This window comes from Ctenopharyngodon idella, chromosome 5, assembly GCF_019924925.1.
Source record: "Ctenopharyngodon idella isolate HZGC_01 chromosome 5, HZGC01, whole genome shotgun sequence".
Classification (NCBI taxonomy): Eukaryota; Metazoa; Chordata; class Actinopteri; order Cypriniformes; family Xenocyprididae; genus Ctenopharyngodon; species Ctenopharyngodon idella.
The window spans coordinates 42,874,055-42,891,480 of NC_067224.1; the positions used below are offsets into that span (position 1 = coordinate 42,874,055).

Here is a 17,426-nt window from a genome sequence, read left to right on the forward strand (position 1 = left end):
AGCAACCACCCAGAATACCTTAGCAACACCCTAGCAACCATCCTGAGTACCTTAGCAACCGCATAGCAAAACCATAGCAACCACCCCAAGTACCTTAGCAACCACATAGCAACACCCTAGCAACCACTCAGAACACCTTAGCAACTGCATAGCAACACCTTAGCAACTACCCGAGTACCTTAGCAACCACATAGCAACGTCTTAGCAACCACATAAGACCCTTGCAACCGCTCGGAGTACCCTAGGAACCACATATCAACACCCTAGCAACCACCTAGAGTATCTAAACTACTAAATTAAAACTTAAACTTTCAAACTGAAAACCTTCAAACTTTAAGCTTTTAAAACTACTTCAAACTTTCTGGCTGGGCTTTTTCAAGCAAACTTCAAAGTTTGTCTCGACACACTTTTTTTTAATCTAGTTTGTGGTCATGCTTCCCTTTGCTCCTCATGTGCTCACTTAAGTCTATGTGTCATGTTCTGATTGGTTGTTTATGGTCATGTGGTTTTCAGTTCCCTTGTCCCTTGTGTCACTTGCCCATTGGTTGTCTTAGTCATGTGTTCACTAAGTTCATGTATTTAAGCCTCTTGCTCTCCATATTACTTGTTTGTGTATTGATTATGTAACGCTGCTGCTGGTGAGTGTTATTGTCAAGTCTAATGGTTGCTTTGTCTGTTTGCTCACTTTTGGATTACAATAAACTGCACATGGGTTCATCAACTCGCCTTCAGTTGGACTAATCGTTACAGGTGTTTCCATGGTTTCTACTAAATAAAATCGAGGAAATCAAGGGTATGATGTCATTGATAGGCGACGCACGGACACACTCCGTGTCCTGGTTAAAACTGCTTATTTCTCTGGATTTGACCATTCTTGGAAACATTTGGGATAATGCAAGTACACAAGTCAACAAAACAATATATATCAGCGATTGCTGGTATAAGCTACTGGGAATCTCTGAACACGTCCAGTGTATGTAATCAGGAAAATCCTGTATCCGAAATTCTCAGTGCATCTCAAGTGTGTGGACGGGTACGGGATTCCCCACGCTCGACTGGGAAATTGTCGCACACGGTCGTACACCTCAAGTTTCACTGAAATTTCCAATGTCCGATTTAACCCGGAAATTAGACTTTTCATGCAGTGACTGTTCTAGTGGTTTTTGGATATTTTAATCCAAAATCTTACATATTGTGCCATGATCAAAATGAACACTAGAGATTGTTTCTGTTCGCTAACCACCATTTCTATCCCACATGTAAATGCAGCTCGCGTCACCGAACGCGTCACGGATTGATGATGTAAAACGAATCTGTTTTCTGATCCTACAGTGTGACATGGCTTACAGCGGGGATCATGAACATCTTCAAGTCTGAGAAGCAAAAGTCGTAAAGGACTATTATAATCGTACAGTGTGACCCCGGCTTAAGAGTGTATATTCATACCTAGAGAAAAGCGTTCATCCTACAGTACACACTGCAGTAAGTGTGTAGCATGTCATTCTGAACACAGCCTTCAGCCTGAGCGACTAATTCAACTGTGGCTTCATCTCGGCAGAAGAAATGTCCAAATTGTAGCAGGCCCGAGTGATCTCGAGGCAATTTGTCTTCACGTATGCACGTGGTTGTAAATAAAGGGGCCGGTGTGGTAATTGGAGGAGCGGATGGAGACGCCTGCGGTGTAATTGAGCAGCCGAGGCAGGGGGTTCAGGTCCGACTGAAAGAGCCAACGCCAGCGGGGGATCCAGGTTCTCTCCCCTCGATCACAACATCCAACAGAAATGGAAAGGGATCAGAAAGCCTTAGTTTGCACCTTAAGAGGGAGAAGTGCAGGAGTATTTGTTGACGGAGAGTAAATGGCTTTGCCGAAGAGAGAAACATTTTTTTAGATCAAGGATGTCACATCATGATGGTTATTTGTTCTTTCTCTGTCTGCAGCGTGTGGAGCTTTACGGATCTGCAGTGAGAAACCAGACACGTCTGAAGAACCTGGTGCTTTATTATCTTTATCAGCATTTTTACAAAGGCTTCAAATGCAGCGTATTCAATCAGAAATAAGAATTACAGTAATATCAAGCATCCCAGCAAACAAAAATATGCTCTAAGAACGTTTTGCCAACGTTCCCATTAAATTATGAAAATGTTATTTGTTAATGTCCGGAAACTTTTTAACAGAATGTTAACAGAACATTGATTCCGTTCTCTGAACACTCCGAAACAAGTATTCAGAATTCAAGAATTCAGAAAAACGTTCCATGAAACCAGATAACTTTGAACATAGCGTGAATTAGCACCGCCCACTTTTTTCAAAAGTGCTGAAATTTGCGCTTTGATTTGAAGCAAAAAAGTTTTTGAAAATCGGACAGAAGTACAAGACTGTTTAATTCACGGCTTTAAGCCCCGGTATACTCACGGTGAAGTTCTTTTTTGTTCTGTGTTTAGGGGTAAAACGAAGTTACGTGAGCAGCGATATACTGTTATCGAACATCTGACTCCGCCCACACTGCTGAGAGCGACGGTTAGATGAATATGTAAATATGTGCCGCGCGCTTTCCTCTCAGTAACGAAATAAACAACAACAAAAAAAAAGAAAACGTTTTTTAAAATCTGATCATAACAACAAGGGTAATTTAGCACAAGCTCTGAAAATTAGCACTCCAGTAACGTCACGTCACATTTATGGCATTTTATTCAATAGATTGCTGAAAAGTAAGCAGCTTTACAGTATCAAGAAAACTGTGTCAGTGCCTCATTCCATCAGAAACACAACTTCATTTTCTTCTACTATAAAGCGGCTATCCAGTGTGTTCATGTTTTCTGACCTCGACGGACTCAGACGAAATGAGTCAGAGAAGCAGGGTTGCCAGGTTTTCACAACAAAAGCCGCCCAATTGCTACTCAAACTAGCCCAATTGTTTCATTGGGAGCTCTCCCGGTAAAAATCGCATTCTAGGTGGTAAAATCTGCGTTTTTGGCTGAAAATTCTCATTCCAGGGGCTAAATATCATGTTATTTGGGGATGCGGCAACATAGTCACGGACCATTTGGTATGGTGCTTTCAAGTCATGTCGAAAAGATCGTATTTACGAGCTGAACGCACATGAACGCCACCACAATGTTGTAAATACGAGTGGGAAGTTCGGGATTTTCTTTAAGCCCTGATCTGTATGAGTTGGGGGCGTGTCAGTGAGAAACATGACCGAATATCACAGTATTATAAGTATTTAGCAGTGACACTGTCCGGCTTTTATATTTACGATGAAGTAAGCTAATTACCTGCACAAAATATGGTAGCATTGTAATATAACATTATAATACGTAACGATAAAGTTTACAGTGGCTTCATAAAATTAGCTAAAAACATAAAAAAGCAAAACACACCTGATGCACATTCTTTGTTCTTCATTTTCTATAAGGGCTGTATTTTTGTGTAATTCATTAAGAGAAGGTACACCGCCATCTTACTCTGACGAAAGTGACTTGAACCAAAGTCTCTTTAAGACAAGTCATTTCACTCGGTGGCCATCTTTGAAACGCCTCTCGGGCATCATGCAGCTCCTATCACTTTGAATGGGGAAACATCAAATTCTCCAAAGCTGTTTGCCAAGCTTTCGATTAAATTTCATATTTGAAATCACCAATGAAATCTGACAACAACTGTCTCATAAATTTTTTTCCAAACACTCGAATCATGACAAAAAAAAAAAAAAAAACTGTATTTTTCAGGCTGGATCAAGCTAATGCGCATGCGCAGACCTAAATGCGCGTCTCTTGTGCCTCATTTCGGAGGCGCGCGTCTGACTGTTTCTATAGAAACCGGAGCTTCTAACGGCCGCTGCAGTGACGCGATGACTTTACCAGTCGGCGATTGGCTCTTATTTTGAAGGCGGGACTTATTCCACCATATTGCGCATTACACTTTCTCCCATTCAAAACAATACGAGTGACGCGTCTTGTGTTGTTCTATAGTCTTTGCTTGAACGCACCTGTCGTCATGAACACAATGACTTCCCACCTCATAAATACGAACTTCCCAGGAGGACTTGAACGCACCAGTAGTGTGAAGGTGTTTTGCAACTGAAGCGAACTTTTCCTGAGAGTTCGCTTTGTCAAGCCATTTCAAACTCCAGAAATGAAATTCATTTTGGGCGTGATTTTGTTCGAAATGACGTCACGACAATTCGTTCTTCGATTTTGTTTGAAGTATATCAGGGCCTTTAGTGAGAGAAAGAACTACAATCCCATGAAGCATTGCGAACAGCATAATCGAATTAAAAACAATTTAAGAAATATAAAACTACTCATTTACAAAATGTTGATTATATTTATAAAAAAACGTTTATTGCAAAATAAGCATATATATATACAAAGATTTAAGTATTTTGAGAGCGCGGAGAGATCGATCTTTTGACGCATGTTGCTTTTTTCAACTCGCTGATGTTCTGTACAGCATCATGGGTAATGTAGTTTATTTATAACACGATTATTAAAAAAAAAAAAAGCTGAAATAATGCGGGCTGACGGCTTCAGCAGAAGCAAATACTACCTCGTAGATCACAGTAGGTCTGTTTTTAATGGTTCATAAGTTATCGTAAAAAATCAATTTCCCTATGGAGAAAACGCATGGAGTTTCCAGAACCCGAGTGTGTTATTGTAACGTTTGTTCATAACCTTGTCAGAACGTTAGCTAAAGTTCTGAGAACATTCCTTGTTTGCTGAGATTATACATGTTGAGCAGTAATCATAATCATTCACGTCTGTCCATACATCATGTGATTGAATCAAAGTTTCTTCGGAGCGGCTCCCTGCAGACGGTTGTGTTCCCTCAGCCTAAAACACAGAGGAACATCTGTAAGACATCCTGATGAGATACAGAAGGTCATATTCATTCAGACCAGAAGCGTTTCACTGACCTGACCGCATTGATCTTGATGAATCCAGAGGCGTCGCAGGGGTCGTAGTCGCCCTGCACATCCATACTGTTAAACACAAAGCAGAGATGGAGGCGGATCAATACGGCATACAGCAATAATTGCTGAAAATTAAAAACCAATTTCCATAATAGTCACATCATCCCGTCACATGATCCTTCAGAAATCATTCTAATATGCTGATTTGCTCGTCAAGAAACATTTCTGATTATGATCCACGTTTACAATAGTTTTTTATGAAGTACAGAAACAGTTGCATCATATGGCAGCTGTTAAAACACACAAAGACGAGCACAAGACTGAATCATAAATCGTTCATTGACCGTGTTAATGAGTGCGACTCCCTCCAGGTCTCGAGCGTTCGACCGACTGACATCTGAATCGCAGCTGCTTGTATCGGTGTAATCGCCGCAGGACAACATTGTGACATTTCTTGCAGATCGATGCATCATGTGGGAGGAAACCGCTGTGTTAATAACACCGTTTGGTCGTGAGATGGTCTGGTGAGCTGCTCACATTATCACAGACGCGCTCATGACGCAAAGTCCGTTTCAAAAGGTAAGCAGCGTAATTATAAGACACCTTGTTCTGGCCAAACGTGTCCAAATGCAGAGAGCAATCCCAGCATGCATCTGTGCAACTATCCACCTAAGATGATTATAAACGTAATTTAACTCAATGCCAAAGAGCGTCGATAAAAATAGTTTCATCTAGTTACATCTGGACTATTTTACTGAATATTTGTGTATTTTTACATTTATTAGAATATTATATTTTGCTGACAGAAAGAGTAATGCTGCATGATTTGTGGGAAAATTCTAATTGCATTTACTGATAAAAATAATATTCCAGGGTTGCTGTGCTTGTTTGTAGGGCACAATTTGACCAACATTTGACTATAATATTTATACTAATATTTATTATTAAATAAAAATCACTAAAAACAAAGTAAAAAACACTAAATAAAAACAAAATATGAAATATCACTATTGTATGGAAGCTTAATTCCGCTACTGAATAAAAAAAAGGTCATTGCGAGTTTTTATCTCACAATTCTGACATTTTTCTCAGAATTTCAAGATATAAACTTATAAACTTAAAAATAGTCAGAATCATAATTATCTTTTGTATTTTCTTATTCCGTAGCAGAAGCAAACTTCCATACTATTGTAATATTTCACTGTAAAATAAAAAAAAGCAGCATTTATCGGGGTTCAAGCGCTTAAAGCGCTATAAGCACATGTGTAAAAGGTATTATGTTTTAATTAGCAAGCCTGTAATCATCTCGATCATAGATGGAAAAGACCATTTACAGCAAATAAAGGCAATTTACCATCAGAAACATATGGTTTTTAAAGCTTTTCAACAGTAGAGGTCGAGCCAAAAACCTAGGACTAGTTCGCCAAAGTTGGTTTTTGAAATAATCTCCAATATTTAACGAATGATTCGATGAACAGCGGCGGTCCTAGAGACAAAGTTGCTCAGAATGTGGAGTTCTACCATGTGGCATGAATGTCGTAGGCATGTGCAAAAAATTGGGCAATACACAATCCTTTACGCATTTGAAAAATGCGAAGGCAGATTTCTTTCGAATTTCTTACAGGCCTCTAGGGCGGTGAGTCAAACAGGCCCAGCGAGTTTCATTCCGATCGGCCTCCGTTAACCTTGTCTGATAGCTGCTCAAATTTCATTGGCCGATGGCGGACATGTTTTTTGAGATACGTCAATGTCTTCATACACAATCATGGCACCTTGGACAAAGACACTGCATGCCATTTTTCAAGTCGATCGGACTAACGGTGAAGTAGTTATAGCCATTTTCATGTTTTTTTCCTGTTATAGCACCACCAAGTGGCCAGTCGCGGCATCCTTTTTCACGCAACCACAGAATGAGCTCTTACACAGGTGTGCCAAATTTGGTGAAAATATCTCATTCCGTTCACGAGTTATAGCCATTTTAGTAAAAGTGGCTCCGCCCACTTCAAACATTTTGGCGCCCTTAGAGACCGTGAATCAAAATTTCAACTTTTTTTGATAATTATTGACAATCAGACTCCAGAGAATCTCGCTGCACTGCACAAAAACCTAGGACTAGTTCGCAAAAGTAGTTTTTTCAAAAAATCCAAAATGCCCAAATAAAGGGGCGGGGCCTGGTTGAGTTAGTTAGTAGTGTGTTGAAACTGGCGGTTATGGTAAGGGGCGGGACATTTCCCAAACACCAATCACAACACACTGCTCCAGCCGACCAATCAGAGCACATTGTGCTTTTCAGAAGGCGGGGCTTCATAGAGACAGGAACTAAACAGAGCGTTACTGACAGACTGGGAAGAGAGGAGCTGAACAATGGAGAATATGAGGAAAATAATCAACATTCAATCTAGTAGAGCCTGAAAACAACATCAAGACTTTGTAAAAGGGCCTCTTTACGTCGCAGACTTTGATGATCACACTAAGCCATATCGCCATTTCATTTGTATTTCGATGAATCATGGAGCCCTAGTTTAGAGTAAGACAAAAGAAGATCCCAAACTAAAAGCTCACAATCATAATGACGTTCTGTCCCCTTGAGCTAAAGCGGCCGGACGAGGAGAGGGTTCGACCTTTCAACCGTACGCTTCCACGCTTAAACGGCATGAAACGTGCAACTTCCCCCAAACGGCTGAGAGGCCATTAGCGGCGCGCGGCATCTGGACCGGAGCTTTGGTCAGCGCTGAGATGAGCTGATCTGCCCTCAGGACACACAGAGGTCAAACCTGAATGATCTCACTGTTCAGAGAAGCTCATGTGACTCATGACATCATTACACAGCAATACAAACCCCTCATATTTATCAGCACACTCACTGCTCACATTAAACTTTTGTTTTGTTGTGACGCTATTTTACTACAGCAAAATATTCTCTTAAAGTCTCATAGTGCATTTCAACAATTTATCAACACATTCACATGTTCACGTTTCTCTTACGATCACATGACATGCAATGTGATTTAGTTTTAGTTTATTTTGACTGTATCTGAACTTTAAAGTGAGTCAAACCTCTTTTTACTTTTAATAGTCTCTCAGTCCACATTACATTCACACTGGTGTTTTAAGAACCCTATCAAACTGAATAAAAAAATATTAATAATAATAATTATAAATAATTAATTATGTAATTTTTTAAAATAATATATAATATTTTAAAAAATAATTATTTACGCTGTTGTAATTTACACTATTGTAAATTACAATTGCACTTTAAAATAAAAACATAGTTATCGAATATATTAGTTTAAGACACAAAACTAATATTTATGTCTTAAATTCTTGACTTTTAAACAATAAAAATTATTATTATTATTAACTATACAAATGAAGACAGAAATGTAGCACTGTTGTAAGTTATAATTGCACTTTAAAATAAAATTTTAATTATCAAATTTATTAATTTGTTACAAAACTAATATTTATGTCTTAAATTCTTGACTTTTAAATAATAAAAATTATAATTATTGAAAACAGAAATGTATCACTGTTGTAAATTACAACTGCACTTTAAAATAAAAATATAATTATAATTATCAAATATATTCATTTAAGTTACAAAACTAATATTTATGTCTTAAATTCTTCATTTTTCACATTTCAGATCCTCAAGCTTTTATTTTGGCGGAATACTGGTAAAATGCTGTAAACTTCTGTCCACAAAATGTTGGAAATTATGCAAATGTGTAAATTATTATTATATTTAAATAAATTATGCTATTTCAGAGTGAATACATTTAATGATATATTTTTAATATAATAATATATTTAATAAAATTACAGCCTTCAATTAGATAATCACAATCAATAAGCTATATGGCGATTATCGTACAGCCTCATTTATGTATTTTAATATAAAATATAATGAATTATTAGCTTTTCATCATCTCACGAACCCCTGCACTGTTTCAGCAGACTGAATGCAGATGTTCAAACACCCTGAGGTTTAGAGCAGAATCAACGGGAGGATGTCGTGTTTTACCTGACCAGCTCCTCGTTGTACAGTGATTTGGGCGACTCGCGGCCGAGGATGTACACCTGTCCTTTAAAGACCGACAGCTGCACACGACCTTCCACGTTCTCCTGGGATTTATCAACACAGTGACGGACGAACTCGCACTCCGGACTGTACCAGAACCCTGAGCGGAGAGAGAAGGACAGATATTAGTTCTTGTTTTAAGCACAAACTCACTTTTCTTTTCAGAAAACGAGACTAAATATCTTCAGTCGTTTTGCTTCTGCAGTAAATGTGTAAGATATTAGATATTAGATATTTGTGCTGGAAAACGAGACAAAAATACATCATTTTTTGCAGTGTTGTCAAAAGCGAAAGTCCCGTTCGGGCTGTAATATATTCAGCGCACAGGTGTGTGAAGCAGCCCGTCTCTCTGTGGGACGTGGACTGAACCGGCTCTCTGCGGCTTCATTTTCTCAGTGTAAAATTCTAATGAGTTTAATCTGCGGCGAGAGTCCTGCTGCTCACACCTCTGAGGGACGTGGCCCTCGCCGGCCCTCGCGCTCCCATGCCGCTTTAATTGCAGTGCCTCTGTAATCAGCCTCTAATGGGCCAAATCCTATTATGAGAGAGGAGGAGCAGAGAGAGGCCTGCTGCTCACAACAGACAGATTAAGACACCTGAGACAACACAACACACACAGACACAGAGAGAGAGTATATCTGAGAGTCAATAAGTGTATTTAACTGCAATATGTGTGTGTGTGTGTGTTTAAATATAAACTTAAATGTTTAATAAATATATAATTAAACAAAAACTATTTAATTATATAAAATTATATAATTACGTTTAATTATTAGATTTATTATATATACACACACACACAGATAATTATATATTATTATAAATAATTATATATTATATATAACTTAACTAAGTATAAAAAAATTTAAAATTAAGTATAAAATTAAAATGAAGAATAAAAACTACAAAAACTATTACAAAAAACATTAAAACTTTGTAAAATATTTAGTTATTTGAAAAAAAAAATAGATAATTAAATATATTTTATTACATTTTTATCACATTCATCATTGCAAATGTGTGTATATATAAACAGACAGAGACAGGCAGATATATATATATATATATATATATATATATATATATATATAGATAGATAGATAGATAGACCGATAGATAGATAGATAGATAGATAGATAGATAGATAGACAGACAGATGACAGACAGACGGATAGATAAACAAACAGACGGATAGATAGAAAGACAGACGGATAGACGGACGGATAAACAGAAAGATGGACAGATAGATAGACAGACAGACAGATGGACAGATAGATAGATAGATAAACAGACAGATAGATAGACAGTCGGATAGACAGATAGAAAGACGGACAGATAGATGGACATATAGACAGACGATAGACAGACGGATAGACAGATAAACAGACAGACGGATAGATAGATAGACAGATAGACAGACGATAGACAGACAGACAGATGGATAGATAAACAGACAGACGATAGACAGACAGATTGACAGACAGTCAGATAGACAGATAGAAAGACGGACAGATAGACATAGACAGACGGATAGACAGACAGACAGATGGATAGATAGATAGATAGATAGACATAGACAGACAGACAGACAGACGATAGACAGACGGATAGATAGACAGATGGAGAGACAGTGCCTATAAAATTCAAATATTTTTATTTAAACCTCCAGACGCTGGTTTGTTGCACCAACATTCAAAGTCTCTTTTCTAGTTAAAAATAACACACGTTACATTTCTGAGAAGTTCATGTAACTTAAATTCAATTTAATTCTACTTCCTTAAAATTCAAATTTGAATTGCAATTCTGCATCCTCTTTGATGGAACTGAACTGTAGATCAGCTGATCTGAGCTCAAGCCGCATCCGTACCGTTATAGATGAGCTCCGAGAACTTGATCCCGAGACCCTGCTTGATCTTCCGCACCTCCCGGTCCATCGTGAAGGTCTCGATGTCCAGATGAGCGTGAAGCAGGATGGTTCCTCCAGGGGTTTCGTAGATACCTGACGGGCACAACAAAATGAAAACATGAATTGATTGTTTCTTCTCTTATGTACACTTTTAATTGACAGATAGTGAGAGGACAAGAAACTATATGCAGGCTGGACTTTCTGCATTTTCTGTGGTTATTTTTGGGGAAAATCCCAATAAATCCAAATCCCCACTGCCTCTGCGACAGGTGTTGATGGGCACATTGACAGCAGGATGAATGATAATAGAACAGGGAAACGCAACAATCGTCCTCTGTCAGGATCCAGCGGTCAGGTTCGCTCTACCCTACAATTTCCCCCCTCAGAGCCGCACGTGTGTCTGACACACAGAAATGAAGCTTTCACTCAGCTGTCTGAAGGGTCACAGACCATCAGAGTACAGGAGCGGAGATGATGAACGTCCGGCTATTCTTCAGAGCTGTCAGAGTCTTTACACAAACACACACGCTGGTGATAGATTGTGTCGAATCGACAGACCAGGAAAAACACGCACCAATATATATTCAGATCAAAGAAATCAACCAATATGGCTTTTTCAAAGGGCTTTCAACCTATATATGATTCCTTAAATATTACCCCATCATAAATCAATCAATATGTTTACTTAAATCAAACACACTTTCTCTATATATGACACACACACACACATTATATATATATATATATATATACACACACACACACACACACACACACACACACACACATATATATACATATAAAGGTATAAAAATATATAAAATTAACAGAACTTAAAAAAAACATAAATATATATATATACACACATTTTTACTTCAGTGCGTTTGATTTAATAAACATAGAATTTAATTTATATATATATATATATAATTATAATTATAAAAAATAAATATATACACACACACACACACACATTTCTTTACTTCAGTGCGTTTGATTTAATAAACATATTGAATTAAATTTTATATATTTATTTTATAATTATATATACATATATATAATTATAGTTATAAAAAATAAATATATAAAATGAATACAACTTTCTATAAATAAATGTATATATATATATATATATATATAAAATCAGTCAATGTGTCAGATTTACTATGATCAAACACACTGGATTAAAAAAATTATAACGATAATTATATATACATATATAAACAAAAAAAATCATATTATATATAAATCACATTATATGTATTTTATATAAAGTATATGATTTGCATATTTTTATATATAATATCTCTATCTATAAATAAAATATATAAATATACAAAATCACACATGTATATATAAAGTGTTTTTTTTTTCCAATGGTCAACTATTAATATATATATATAATTTTTTTTTAGTTCAGTGGGTTTGATTTAATAAACATTGAATTTAATTTTTATATATTTATTTTTTATAATTATATATATATATAAAATCAATGGGTTTGATTGAAAGTGGCTTAAGTAAAACAAACTGAAGTTAAAGTTTGCCCAGTGTAACAGAAATAACAAACAAGTCACCAAAACAGCTCAAAAACTATTTGAGACCAAAGATTTCTTCTATTAAATCTTCGATTCCTTTACTAAACAAAAGCTTTTTTGACTTCTCAGAGTCTTACGTGTAAAACAATCTCCGTCTCCTCGGGGCAGAAGAAGCGGCTCTCAGTCCAAACCCCTAAACGCCACAGTAACTCCTGCCCAAAACAAGACTTAGCAAATTACCCATCTCTTAAATCCTGAAAAGAGGCAATCTGATACATTAAGACTCAGTGGGATTTAGTGCAGGAGATTGAGGGACTAAAGCATCAAGAAAATCTGATAAAAGTCTCTTCTAACACCGTCAGGCATTAAGATCCCAAGAGATGAAGCTAGAGGAGGACAGATTATGCCGACACTGATTTACATTCATCTTTTACACAGTTCAGATGTGTTTGTGTTTGTGTGTTGAGAGGTTAAATGTCTCGTGGGCCCTTCAGGCATCCTTCCACACAGGTAACACGGACCGGCTTATCATTCCTCACTCCTGCCCGGGCAGAAAGAGCTCAGGTCGAGGAGCGTGGCGTTAATGCCGCTTTAACACTTCAAAAGACACACAAACACACACTCCACCAACACGGTCACCTGATGTGAAGGGCTTAATAACTGGAGCCTGAGGCCGAGACACGCATCAGAGTCACTACAAAAACTGAATAATAAAGCTGAAATAAAATATTAGATGAATAACTTCATTATTAGAGATGCTGTCTGATCAACGAACTGAAAACAGTTTAACTGGAAATGAATAAAAACTAACGCTGAAATAAAAACGTATTAATCCTTAAAACAAAAGCTAATAAAAATGACAAAAACACAAAAAAGCAAATTCAGAATATTAATAAAAACTATAATAATATATAAACAATAGTAACATAACACTGGCCCATCAGTAACAGCTTAAATCTAAACTATTCAAAAAATAGTATAAAAAACTATTTTTACTACATGGTTTTACATGCATTTTTTAAAACATGAAATACAATTTATAAATTGTATAAATATCCTCTCTCTCTCTCTCTCTATATATATATATATAAAATGTGAACTCTTTTAAAAATGTCTTTATTGAAATATCAGCATTAATTTATAATAAAAACTAATATATACTACCAGTCAAAAGTTTGGAAACATTACTATTTTTAATGTTTTTGAACGAAGTCTCTTATGCTCATTAAGGCTGCATTTATTTCATAATAAATACAGAAAAAACAAAAATATTGTGAAATATTATTACAATTTAAAATGATGGTTTTCTATTTTAATATACTTTAAAATATAATTTATTTCTGTGTTCAAAGCTGAATTTTCAGCATCATTACTCCAGTCTTCAGTGTCACATGATCCTTCAGAAATCATTCTAATATGATGATTTATTATCAATGTTGGAAACAGTTGTGCTGCTTAATATTTTTTGGAACCTGTGATACTTTTTTCAGGATTCATTGATGAATAAAAGGTTAAAAAGAACAGCATTTATTCAAAATATAAATCTTTTCTAACAATATAAATCTTTACTATCACTTTTTATCAATTTAACACATCCGTGCTGAATAAAAGTGTTAATTTCTTTCAAAAAAAAAGAAAGAAAAAAAATGACTGACCCCAAACTTTTGAACGGTAGTGTATATTGTTACAAAAGATTTCTATTTTAAATAAATGCTGGTATTTTTTAACTTTTATTCATCAAAGAATCCTGAAAAAGTATCACAGGTTATAAAATAATATTAAGCAGCACAACTGTTTCCAACATTGATAATAAATCATCATATTAGAATGATTTCTGAAGGATCATGTGACACTGAAGACTGGAGTAATGATGCTGAAAATTCAGCTTTGATCACAGGAATAAATTACACTTTAAAGTATATTAAAATAGAAAACCATCATTTTAAATTGTAATAATATTTCACAATATTATTGTTTTTTCTGTATTTATTATGAAATAAATGCAGCCTTAATGAGCATAAGAGACTTAGTTCAAAAACATTAAAAATAGTAATGTTTCCAAACTTTTGACTGGTAGTGTAGCTTGAGATGCCATTTCTAATACTTCATTATATTCACTAATATAATATAGAATTTACCATAACTTCTTACTTAAAATGAATTAATTTCCATTAATTTCCTAATATCCATGACTGTTCATAGGATTAAAAATACACTAAAATTCAGATTTTTTTATTGTTCTTGAATATTAAAACTGTTTTTAGTCTCTTCTGCTCACCAAGGCTGCTTTTAGAAAATACAGTAAAAATCATGAAATATTATTCCAATGTAAATCAGCTGTTTTCTATGTGAATATATAGTAAAGTGTAATTTATTCCTGTGATCAAAGCTGAATTTTCAGCATCATTACTCCAGTCTTTAGTGTCACATGATCCTTCAGAAATCATTCTAATATGATGATTTGCTGCTCAAGAAACATTTATGATTATTATCAATGTTGAAAACAGTTCAGATTTTTGTAGAAACTGTGATACGTTTCAGGATTCTTTAATAAATAGAAAGTTAAAAAAAATGCATTTATTTGAAATAAAAACCTTTTGTAAGTTACTTTACTGTCACTTTTGATCAGTTTTAATGCATCCTTGATGAATATAAGTATTTTAAATCTAGTATATGTACACAGTAACAGCTTAAATCTAAACTATTTAAAAAATAGTATAAAAAACTATTTTTACTACATGGTTTTACATGCATTTTTTAAAACATGAAATACAATTTATAAGGCTGCATTTATTTCATAATAAATACAGAAAAAACAATAATATTGTGAAATATTATTACAATTTAAAATGATGGTTTTCTATTTTAATATACTTTAAAATATAATTTATTCCTGTGATCAAAACTGAATTTTCAGCATTATTACTCCAGTCTTCAGTGTCACATGATCCTTCAGAAATCATTCTAATATGATGATTTATTATCAATGTTGGAAACAGTTGTGCTGCTTAATATTTTTTGGAACCTGTGATACTTTTTTCAGGATTCATTGATGAATAAAAGGTTAAAAAGAACAGCATTTATTCAAAATATACATCTTTTCTAACAATATAAATCTTTACTATCACTTTTTATCAATTTAACACATCCGTGCTGAATAAAAGTATTAATTTCTTTAAAAAAAAAAAAGAAAGAAAAAAAATGACTGACTCCAAACTTTTGAACGGTGGTGTATATTGTTACAAAAGATTTCTATTTTAAATAAATGCTGTTCTTTTAAACCTTTTATTCATCAATGAATCCTGAAAAAAGTATCACAGGTTCCAAAAAAATATTAAGCAACACAACATTGATAATAACTGAGTATCAAATCATCATATTAGAATGATTTCTGAAGGATCATGTGACACTGAAGACTGGAGTAATGATGCTGAAAATTCAGCTTTGATCACAGAAATAAATTATATTTTAAAGTATATTAAAATAGAAAACCATCATTTTAAATTGTAATAATATTTCACAATATTATTGTTTTTTCTGTATTTATTATGAAATAAATGCAGCCTTAATGAGCATAAGAGACTTCGTTCAAAAACATTAAAAATAGTAATGTTTCCAAACTTTTGACTGGTAGTGTAGCTTGAGATGCCATTTCTAATACTTCATTATATTCACTAATATAATATAGAATTTACCATAACTTCTTACTTAAAATGAATTAATTTCCATTAATTTCCTAATATCCATGACTGTTCATAGGATTAAAAATACACTAAAATTCAGATTTTTTTATTGTTCTTGAATATTAAAACTGTTTTAGTCTCTTCTGCTCACCGAGGCTGCTTTTAGAAAATACAGTAAAAATCATGAAATATTATTACAATGTAAATCAGCTGTTTTCTATGTGAATATATAGTAAAGTGTAATTTATTCCTCTGAATTTTCAGCATCATTACTCCAGTCTTCAGTGTCACATGATCCTTCAGAAATCATTCTAATATGATGATTTGCTGCTCAAGAAACATTTATGATTATTATCAATGTTAAAAACAGTTCATATTTTTGTGGAAACTGTGATACATTTCAGGATTCTTTAATAAATAGAAAGTTAAAAAAAAATGCATTTATTTGAAATAAAAACCTTTTGTAAGTTACTTTACTGTCACTTTTGATCAGTTTTAATGCATCCTTGATGAATAAAAGTATTTTTAATCTAGTATATGAACACAGAACAAAAAATAAAGATTGTGAAATGCACGAGAAATCAGATGATCATGAACATTATGGATCAGTTCAGGAGGGTTCTGCTTTCATTTGCTGCTCCGTCGACAGCTGACAGTGACTATCTGAACCTCTGAAAGAGCGTGACACGCAGTTCACTTCATTCTCCTGGACCGTGTCACATAAACACAGCCTGTCAGGGACTTTATTGAAAATCCTAAACGCCGACTTCCACATTCAGCTCCGATCTTCTGTGAACCGGCGGGGAAAACAAGACATTCCGTATTTTCCAATTCCTACCTGCCACTCTGCTGTGAAGCCGGAGTCAATTTGCCAATCAGAGCGTTGTGAGGAGGGACGGCACTGTCACAAACAGGTTTCGGACCCCAGCGCAATCGAAATACAACGACTGTGAAGTTTCACGACAACACATGTTTTGTCTTGTTTTCCAGTACAAACATTAGTAAGAGCCACAAGTTATTTCTTTCTTTACAGAGATGTGAATTTAATAATTGCTTAAAACAAGAACAAATATCTGTCAGTGGGGTCAGAAAAATAAACTTAATTCAAAGGAAAAACAAGATTATTTTTCTGACTCCGTTGGCAGATATTCGTTCTTATTTTAAGCACAAACTCACTTCATTTGGATCAAATGGATTTCAGTAAACAAGATTTAATATCTTCAATGTTTACCTTGAATGCAATGCAAGTTTCTATAGATAAAAGAATCTGACACATGCATAAATGTAAAATGTAAATGTAATGAA

General features: G+C 34.9%; 1 protein-coding gene across 1 annotated transcript in view; it reads right to left on the reverse strand.

The window, feature by feature from the left end:
- Window positions 1–1,981: 1,981 nt before the first annotated feature.
- ass1 (argininosuccinate synthase 1) overlaps window positions 1,982–17,426 on the reverse strand; it is a 41,310-nt gene continuing 25,865 nt past the window's right edge. Inside the window, exons 12-15 of the mRNA XM_051894664.1 lie at window positions 10,862–10,993; window positions 8,938–9,094; window positions 4,914–4,979; window positions 1,982–4,830 (exon numbers count right to left, since the gene is read on the reverse strand). Coding sequence (XP_051750624.1) covers window positions 4,782–4,830; window positions 4,914–4,979; window positions 8,938–9,094; window positions 10,862–10,993 — 404 coding nt within the window. The 3' untranslated portion in view covers window positions 1,982–4,781. The remainder of the gene's footprint in view (window positions 4,831–4,913; window positions 4,980–8,937; window positions 9,095–10,861; window positions 10,994–17,426) is intronic.